This window comes from Drosophila hydei, unplaced genomic scaffold, assembly GCF_003285905.1.
Source record: "Drosophila hydei strain 15085-1641.00,03,60 unplaced genomic scaffold, DhydRS2 tig00008114-arrow-pilon, whole genome shotgun sequence".
NCBI classification, from domain to species: domain Eukaryota; kingdom Metazoa; phylum Arthropoda; class Insecta; order Diptera; family Drosophilidae; genus Drosophila; species Drosophila hydei.
This window is the reverse complement of record NW_022045827.1, coordinates 6,475,152-6,485,398: the sequence shown is the minus strand read 5'-3', so window position 1 is coordinate 6,485,398 and position 10,247 is coordinate 6,475,152. Positions and strand designations below refer to the sequence as shown.

The 10,247-nt window shown below is 36.7% G+C and overlaps 1 protein-coding gene across 1 annotated transcript; it reads right to left on the bottom strand.

Moving 5' to 3' along the window:
- Positions 1-710: 710 nt before the first annotated feature.
- LOC111595578 (Golgi-associated plant pathogenesis-related protein 1-like) lies at positions 711-1,606 on the bottom strand. The gene is made up of 3 exons (XM_023309384.2): positions 1,294-1,606; positions 1,013-1,239; positions 711-951 (listed from the first exon to the last, which is right to left on the bottom strand). The coding sequence occupies exons 1-3, from the start codon at positions 1,486-1,488 to the stop codon at positions 864-866; spliced, it is 510 nt and encodes a 169-aa protein (XP_023165152.2). The 5' UTR covers positions 1,489-1,606; the 3' UTR covers positions 711-863.
- Between the last annotated feature and the right edge of the window lie 8,641 nt (positions 1,607-10,247).

Here is a 10,247-nt window from a genome sequence, read left to right as displayed (position 1 = left end):
AAACGGAAGTCAACAAAGGCTCAATGGCTATATGCGAACAACAACAAACAGTTGGCGAGAAATGTGATCATAACGTGGGCGTCACACGATTTAACGCCCCGAGAGTAGACTATGAATTTTTATGATGAAATTTGCCGTTTTTAATTTGAACGCGCCTCAAAAGCAAAAGAAAAAAATCCACAAAAAACAAAACAGTCAAAAAAAAAAGAAATAAAAATACGCAGAAAACTGTCAACAGGCAGCAATCGTTGAGGGCATGGCCTTGCTTGGCCCTGGGCAGCCGTGACACCTTCATGGTGCGAAAGAGAGCAACAGCATGTCCATGTCAGTCATGTCGCCTCTGCCTCTCCTTGGGGACTGCCCTAGTCGGATATTTATGGCAAAAATGCAAAATTAATGATGTGTGACTTGAAAATTGTCGCAAAAAATGTGCGAAATTAAATTTGGCGCCCGAAGCTCAGGAGCCAAAAGCCAGCGAAGCGTTAAATTTCACCGCCGCAGCAGAAAATTCAATAAAAATAATTCAGGCCCAGGCATCGCATTACATTTATTTAGCCAGGCGACGATATTTTGATATCTTGGCTAAATTGAATGCGACAGGCATTGTCAGCTCTTGAACCTAACAGAGATCAGTTTAAAATATTTAAGCTTGTTCTATGATAAAGCAGATTTTGAGATACTTCAAGAAAATTAAAAAAAGTATCTGTTGTGTACTCAAGTAAGAAATGGCACAGCCACATTTGCTTCCATAATTCTTAATTTTTATATAAATCATACCAAATAGACGCTATAATATTAGTGATATGAACAATAAAAATTTCTGGACCTGTATTACAACTTTTGATGATGTTATAATACGATAATCATAGCTTTCTGGGGACATTCTCCTTAAATTGTCCCACAATATTGCCGGGTGGGTTATAATTACAAACCACCCAAGTACGATCCGCTCTGTAAGACAAATTGAATTAGAAATCAAGTTGAATCTAAATGGAGGTGTTTTGATAGTCACCTGCGCGCGACACCAGTTCCTATCTCTCGGCAGGCCTTCCAGATCAGTTGCGTAAAATGACCAGAGGTGGGCGTGAAATCGGGTTTATCAAAGTTAAAAGCATTTATCTCACGATACCACATTTCCACTGGTAAATCGCCAGTAACATCCATGCCGCCAGACAAAAATATATTCTCGCCATACTTGGGCTTCGGCCGATGTCCCATGATGTTGTTATCCCGCAAATGCTGCGAATTATAAAGAAATAATCAGAATTAATAGTTGTGTAGAAGACTTCTCACATTGGCCCAGGCTTGAGCAAGTTTGGTTAGCTCACTGCTAACGGTCAACGAAGGACACCCATGCATATTGCGAAACTTGTTGGTAGTTTCGAAGACATCCCTGATGAATTTTTCGTTGTTGGCCTTCGTATCCTGCCCGAGTGGGCCAGGCGTGCGTGCATGCGTTGTTGGTATTGGAGGCGGTCTTCTAGCCATCTAAATTTATAGATGCAGCCAGGTCCAGAAATAAAAATCAACTAATTCTAAAGACTAAGCAATTTTCATAATTTTTAATTTACTTTTGACAGTCGAAACATGAAAACCAAAATAAAACTGTAGGCTATCTAAATGAACTTATCGACTATAGAACATGAGCATGAATAGATGTAGATATTTAAGTACCACAAAACATGGACATTGCATTTGTATCCCTGGAAACAAGCAAGTCAGTTACGCCCGACTGGAACGTTCATTTACATTTCTCTTTTACTTATAAGCAAATAGAATTTGGCCTTCAGTTTTCAGCTGAAACAACTTTTGCAGTGCTTGTTAAAAGTATTGGAAAACTTTATTTTCAACTTTCATAAAGTTGTATTTAGATTTTCTTTTTTTTTGCTTTCATCATAGGTTTCATAACTGCTGAATGTTGTGCAACTAATTTACTCATTAAAAACTTTATTTCACTCCATCAATTAAATTACTTAAAATATGCGTATAACTCTTTTAAAGCAGCCGAGTCCATGCAACAGAGATCCATGTTTTGTGCCGTATTTGAGGGGTATTAACATTTTGATTGATATCCAGCAAATGGAACTGGGGGTTGCGCATCATTCAGCCATAGATTAGATGTTTTCCAAGCGCCAAGTGACGAGAAGCTGTCAGCTGCGCATCCCACTCAGATATCAGTCACTGGCAGCCGTGTAATGATTGGATTAACCCACATGACGTATGAGTGATGTATGAACATTTGCATTAGCATCGTCTCGACTCGACTCGACTACGGTTATTAATGAGCTGTTGTTTTTTTTTTACGTCTACGCTGTGGCTGCCACAGCTGGGCGACACTAATTGCCAATTGAGTCAAGTAAAGTGACATGAAGTCAGCTTCCGATGTCTGAGCCAACATTTCGAAGAAATATATTATTCGGCTGTAAATGGAAAACGAAGGACAATGTGAATTGCACAGAGAGTTTCGATTGTCAATGTTGGTGTAGTTAAATATAAATATATATACATATAGTTATATCAGCAAAAGGAATCATTAGTCATCATAAAAATCTGAAAAATTGTTGCTTCAACTATTAATCTAAATTTTTTTGAGATTTATATAAGTTAATTTATCATCAATAATTAGCTCTCATTAGATTAAGCTTAAGCACATTAATATCATATTATCGTAGTTTTTCATACTTCTGTTGAGTTCGTTCATAACTTTAGATGCGTTTTTTCAGGCTAAACATGTATTGGAAAATATTTACCAAACTACACATGTTGACTACATGTTACAAGAGTTGTCAGTGACAGGAGCAGGAATGTCAATGAGCTGTCATATCATACTCAACTGAGTCAACAGACATTGAGCCACTTCTTATGCAGCAACCAAAATAAAACTTCTTTTCTTGGATTGCCTTTCAAAAAAAAAAAAGATTTTCACAAAGTGCACACTGTTTGAAAGTCGTAGTTGAAGATAGAAAGACTTAAAAAATATATGCTATATTTCTGCAAAGGACATTCACAAAACCAACCTTATAGATTCTCACTGACTTATAGACTTGATTACTAGACAATGACATATTTATCTTAAAACAACTCATATTTCAATCAAGACATCCTACACTTTTTTCATTTAATTTGATTATTTATTCCTTTTATATATGCATGAAAATTGAATTCATTTCGCATTTCATTTTTGTTGCACAGGGTTGGTTTCATGACGTTGATCGGTTTAATTGAATGACAGCTGATAACTCACTTTAAGCTCAGCTCGGCTGTAATGTGTGAGTTAACTCGCCCATATCGCTGGCTCAAATGTGATTCACATCGATGGACATTCACAATAGATTTGCGGCACGGCAGGCCGCAGTCAAAGCGTAAAACCAAAGCGAACGTTACTTTTTGTCGATTTAATTAAATTCGCAAATTTGGTTTTTCGCTCATTTATATATACATATATCTACATATTGTAAATGCATATATATGTATATATATACAGGCATTTATGTGTATATATGGATTGGCAAACATTTCGTTTTTACACTGCGTTTTAATGACAACCGCAACATCTGTTGCCGGATGCACTCGATTGCATATGTACGCACGGCCATTGTGCGGCAATTCTACGGGTCTGTTCAGGCATTAAAAATGCTCAACAATTAAAGCTAACTGCACAAAAATGCCATTATACATCTCTTCAGTCTTTTTTTTTTGTTTTGAACATAAATGAAATTGGCTCGCTGTGAATAACAAATGTGCCCATGGACGTAGCAATACATCTTCCCAACTCAGTGTTTAAATGAACAAAGACAAACTATGAACTTGACTATATTGCGGACTGCACTATGAGTTATTGATATATGGATATATATTTCGAGCTCAATTCCACTTTAAGCAGAAAACTGCTGATGCTCTGAGGACCCAAAAATTTGAAAACTTTTCATAAATTTTAAATTTGTAAATAAAAAGTTGAAAATTAAAAAATTAAAATAAATATTAATATGTTGTGGTTTGAAGGCCCAAATAATGTTTTAAGTTCCTTATTCAGAGTTGAAGGATTTAAAATTATTAGAGCAAAATTTAATTGATTTAAATATATAAAATATTTGAAAAAATTTTATCATTGATGCCTCTTTTTTATAGACCTTTTTGGGGCATTGCCATCAAATTGGATCATGACTTTACTTTAAAACAAAAGACTAAGCCAAAAACGCTATGCAACTAAATTCTTTGTAAATATATAATTTAAATTTATATATTTTTATTTAGAAATTATGTCTAGCCATCTACTCCTTTAGCCTTGCTTTGCTACTTAGTTTGAGACGGACAACTTTGAAATTTAAGTTGAGTACTTAAAATATACAGTTGAACCTTGACTTTACTTTACTAACGAGAAAATCTAAAGAACCTTTTATTTTCGAATAAAATTATACAAGCCAATTTCGACATTCGGTCTAAGCACATAAGCAAAGATAAATCCATGAACAACATCTAACCATGAGAGTAAAACAAAAACTAAAAATCTCTTGAATTTTTGCTAAATCAACTCATGTAAGCAATTGCAACTGATTGCCAAGCTATAATCTATAAATCCCTTTAGATCTCTCCCTCTCCCTCTCCCTCTCTCTCTCTCTCTGCATGCATTTATATGCAGAATACAGCAGTAAAATTGAAATCTCACTCACTCACTGAAAAGCACTTTCTACAGCTACAACCGGAGCGCGTATAGACATTGTGTGACGGGACGCGCACTTTTACGCAAGCTGACGGCATCAGAGCTCAAAGCCAATAAAAATGCTGCCTGGCACTTAGCTGCAGACGAGGGCTATTCGAGTATGGTTACGGATATTGAGCTGCTGCTGCTAGCCGCTAGCTTCACTTGTTAACCAGCTCAATTGAATAGACAAACGGGGGCCAGACATTTGGCGCGTATCAAAAGGATCAGGAAAACAGCAAATGAGAGCCGGAACTGCAACACCTTATACTGCCCAAAGGGGCTGGGCAGTCAGCAACAGGCGAGGCAGCTACAGTTACTGGCATCGTTGGTAATCCACTTTGGGCGCATTCGCTTCTTGCTGCGTTCATTTGAGCTGCCAAACATTTTAGCTTTTATGGCCCAAAGGGGCAAAAATATAGCTGGCCGCCTGGCTGGCTGACTGACTATGCTGTGTAGGCAGCACACACACACACACTCACACACACACGTTTCTTTCACTCGCCTGGCGCAAATGCAATTTCCAAAAATATTCTGCGCCACTCCAAAAAGTTCGCTACGAAAAACAAGGTGCATGGCACATGAAAATTTGTTGTAGTTTTTCCATTTTCTTTTTTTTTATCGGCGGCGGCTTTTTTGCTGCTGCGCCAAAGTCGCTGGCTGGAAAAACGCTGGCAAACATTTTTCCGGACATGTGCGAATGGGAAACCGTAGCCCTAAATATATTCACAAGCATTTTTATTTTTTTGCTGCTGGCCTAAAACTTTTAAATGTCGTAAACGCTTTTGAGCATACCAATTCCGTTTTTCCGTTTTTAGACAGCTGTCAATAGAAGTTCGAATATTTCAAATAGCACTTGCCAAAGCCCTTTTCAAGTGAAGCCCTTAACGCTTGCAAGTCAACTAACAGTACTTCGACACACTCAAATTTATCATGCTAGCAGATGATGAAGGGCAAGCTACATGTCGTATTGAGTATCCCTAGAGTCGGACATCTTCAACTTGTGCTTAAAAAACACAAATGAAGGTAAATTTTTAGACCAACAAAGAATAATGAACTTCGACTGAATATATCTAATTGACACGAATTTATGTGTTATTTCAAAATAAGAGAATCATACTGATATACAGATAGGCAGCGGAATAGACGAACAGAAGAGCAGGTAGAAAGGTGAACAGGTGGGTAGATAGCTAAGTTGATCTATCTTCTATTCAAACATATGTATACTTTAGGGGATTAGCCGTGCCTACTGGGCTCTGTATCTATATTTGTCTCTCTCTCTAGTTCTGTCGCTCTTACTTTAATTCTTGCTCTTTCTCTCTCTCTGTCTGTCATTTTCTTTTTATCTCTCTTTTTCTCCTCCTCTCTTTATCTCTCTCTCTCTCTATGTCTCTCTCTCCCTCTCTCTGCCTGTCTCTTCCCTCACCCTCTTCCTTAAATGCCCCTCTCCTTATCATTTTTCTGTCTTTCTTTCTGTCATTCTCTCCCTCAGTCATCCCTCTCTGTCTCTTTCAAAAAGGTTTTCTACCAATTAAGTGAATTGATTGTGCAAGCACATCTATTCATAGTTTACTCTAATTTGCTGAAGAATTTACTCACAAATTGCAATTTATGAATATTTATAGTTTTATCAAATTGATATTTAAATTTAACAGACTTCTTGATTTATGTGCACGTTGGAGCTTGGGATTATGATTTTAATAAATTTGTTAGAGATTGCAAAAGTTTGCTATTTCGTTCATTTTATGTTGCCGGCTTAGGAAATTGTAAAATAAATTGAAATACGAGACAGACATTTATCATGGAAGTGCCATGACAGCAGCTGAGGCAGATTTCCAGTTGAGCCCTGAAGGAAGTGACTCGAACGCTGCTTCCCACCGACGCGTCGGTCTGCGACACAACATAAAACTATCAACAAAATGCAGTTGAATTAAAATATTTATGCACTGTACGTGAGGCTCGTGTTTATGTTGCATCACGTTGGGCCACGCAGTCGGCTGCTTGTGGCAAGCTTTTGGCTGCATGAGAAATGGCTCTGCATACGGAATGCAGCAACAATTTTTCGGTAGCCGTAAATGTGTGTGCAAATTTGTTTATTGTTTTTTTAATAAATATCAACATTGTGCAATTGCCAGCAATTAAAGACACGTTGGCAACAATTGCAGCCACAGCAGCAGCAGCAGCAGCTGCCACAGCGTGTGGCAATCACATATTGCGCATGATAAATGCCGACTGTCAAATATCGAAATGCAGCCATCGACTGCATAAAACTTGCACAAAACTCCTTTTGTGGCTCAGCCCAAAACCAGAAGCAAATCCCAAACCAAAACCAAAACCATAACCAAAACCCCAACCAAAACCCCAAAGAGAACGAAAAAAACTTACGAGCCACAAAATGCAATGACATGATTTATGACCGATACCGGAACTGCAATGGATATATATATAGAATGGTAGAGATGTGTGTAGAGCGTGTCACGAAAGCGCAACACTTAACACGAGTTGAATAAATAGATTTGAGTATTTGAGTTCTAAGCTTGGTTACAGTTACATTAATTTAAATGCAACTCAATACAAGATTCGAATTGAAGCACTAAGAATAGACTAATTCAACTTCTCTGGTAGATTTATATATGATTTATTTTTTAACAGCTTAGAGCAGGAGAAACCCTATACTGCATTTCATGTGCTTGACACAAATTAAATCGATTTTTGTTTTTGTAAATGGAAAATTATATAAATTATTTGAAATCTATTTGATCTTTGCGTACTACAGTAGATCAACATATAAGATTTGAAGTCTTTAGGTCTTTAGAAAGACAAATAGAGAGGCAGATAAATATAACTTGGGTTATGGGTTCGCCCGTTGATTCTGTTCAAGAACATATTTATTTTAGGGTATCGTACATGACTCCATCTATTTGCTATGTAACTTTGCTCACTCTAAATGCTTTTTTCATTGTGCTCAAGTATAGAAAGCAGTGACGAAAAGTTAGCCTAGGCAATAACTAGTCTGAAAAGATGTTCTCAACAGCTTGACAGCATATAATAAGGAGAGCATAGATACATATCAAATAGTAAGCTATCGCTTAAGCGCTCGTGTCAGCTCCAGCTGCAACACTGTTGCACGTTTGCATCTCTTATAGGAGAGTTGATATTCGCAGTGATTTCGATGGCATACGAGAGTTTTTGGTCAGGGGGCGCTTATGGCCTGCCATTTATTTAACGTATTCGTAATGTTTTTGCAGCGTTTTTCACGTTTCTTGTTTTTTGTTCATTTTATGCTCACATCGTGCAGCGATTTGTTCGATTGGAAAAATTGAATTATATACTTTTGATGAGCATAATAAAAAGTGGCAGCTGCAGTGGAGCGCATCAAACAAATGAATTACCAATTGGGCCGATGGTTGCGCTGCTGCGAAGGGCAATTCCGAAACGGAAATACCAAAATAAGTTTCATATTAAGTATACAATAAAGGAAATTTTCAATTTTCCTCATGTGTGATGGGAATGATTGAAGCAGTGAAAAGTGAAAAAACTGTAAAGGAAATGGCATGGGAACTGACTGAAAAATTAATTATATAAAGTCTTTTACTATGCAATCCAATTTTAAGTGAAGTATAAAAACCACAAAGCAAAAACTCAGCCGAGCACAAAATGTGCGCAAATAGAGCATTAAAAACAACAAAATATTTGCAACATCTTATCTTGTACTCAACATGTTTTGCCAAACCTTTGAAGGGCCCAACGCGAACTCGTCAACTCCTTTGCCAAGTGCTCAGAAAGCAACGCAAAAACTCATTTCGATTTTTTTTGTCCTCTTTTTCTTTTAGCTGCTGCTGCTTGCAACTCGACGAATGTGCTCTATTGGGATGCAATTAAGTACCACATTTCTCTTTGAGTGGAACCTGCTGATGCTGATGCTGCTGCTGCTGGAACTGAGGCAGCAAACAAACATATCTCCATGTTGATTCGCTTTGTAAGCGCATTCATTTTCTCCATTTGCTCTTTAACCTGTACAAACCAATTTGCTGTTTTCCTTTAAGTTCGTTGCAATTTGCTTATATTCAATTAAAAAATTAAAGTTCACAGCAAAAACTTATCTTTGACTGCTCCAACAAGCAGCAAGTTTTCCGACTATTCGTAGCTGCGTTATATTCAAATAATTTTATGGACCAACAAAAAGTTTTTAAACATATATAAAAATAATTTTTTTAGTTTTTAAACATATATAAAAATAATTTGATAACAAGTGTGAATATGGCCGTTGGTTGCAACACTTCTGCCTAGACGGGCCAGTAGTCCAAGAAAACTCTTTTTACTTTACTTTATCTTTGCTTAAGGCATTCATATCTCTTCCACTTTATAAGCGGAAGTTATCCATGGATACTCTGACCAAGCAACTATATTTCAGCAGTTTTAAAACTTATTTATAATTAAGATTTGTTATTTAATTACAATTCTGGATGTGTAGAAATACTTTTAACATGTTACCAAAATTTTGCTGTTAATATATAAAGGTACTATAAGAGCAAAAGTAATAATATTTTTCTGAGCAAAAGTTCAGCAGCTATTTAAATATTTCATCAAATCTCTGCTCTATTGTTAATACACAACATTATTAAATCTCATGCATAAGCAATTCATTGCACAGTTGACAAAATTGAACATGCGTACACTCTTCTGCAACTTAAGCCAACATCCAAACAGTGACTGGCAAGAAGTGTAGAATTGATACTAGTGTATTAAGGAATATACAAAACACTCACTTCGGACCAATATTCGTAAAGTAATTGCCGAAAACATATTCATGTTTATAATATTCATTCATAGATTCAACCGAGTCATTCAAGAGGCAACCGAACGCCTGAAGCGCTGCCAGCAAAGCCGAGACGACCATCTCAATGATCAGCTCTTCGAGGCGTAATGAATGTGGAATCGATATAAATGAAAAACATGATATTAGAATAGGGCTACATAGCTCTATTTAAGTCTCTCAAGACTCTCCATTAAATGTCCATTTCCCAACCAATAATAGGAATGTTATGTGGAAACATGTTTAGTCATTCAATTCATTCAATCAGTGTTTTTTCTATACATTTTCCGTCATTTCCGCATTTTTCATTGTCATCTGCCGTATCCTTGATAAAGTGCTTGAGCATAGTAGCTAACGTTCCAGACTTTCTGACTGCTCACAAAAAAAATTGCAAGCTGCATTAATCATACGCCCCGTGGCTGCACTTGAAATTTGTACTTTTTCTTCCATTTTTTATTTGTTTTTTTTTTTGTGCAAATACTCAATAAACAAAAAAATCGTCGAGCATCCATCAAATTAATGGAATTTCATATTTGCAAAAGTCTTGAGCTGCAGCAAATTTGTTTATTTAGCTGAAAATGTTATCGACTCCGCATCGCATTTGTTATTATTATTAGATATTGTTATTGTTATCCTTATTTTTTTGTTGTTGTTGTGTTTGTTGTTTTAATAGAATTACTTTCCAGACTTATGAACAACACTCTGAAAAAAGGCCCCGAGCTGCTTGCTGCT

Coding starts and splice junctions, on each gene's coding strand:
- LOC111595578 (XM_023309384.2), bottom strand. CDS start 1,488: ATGGCTAGAAGACCGCCTCCAATACCAACAACGCATGCACGCACGCCT. Junction 1,240..1,293: donor TTGCTCAAGCCTGGGCCAAT/GTGAGAAGTCTT, acceptor TATAATTCGCAG/CATTTGCGGGATAACAACAT. Junction 952..1,012: donor GGAACTGGTGTCGCGCGCAG/GTGACTATCAAA, acceptor TTTGTCTTACAG/AGCGGATCGTACTTGGGTGG.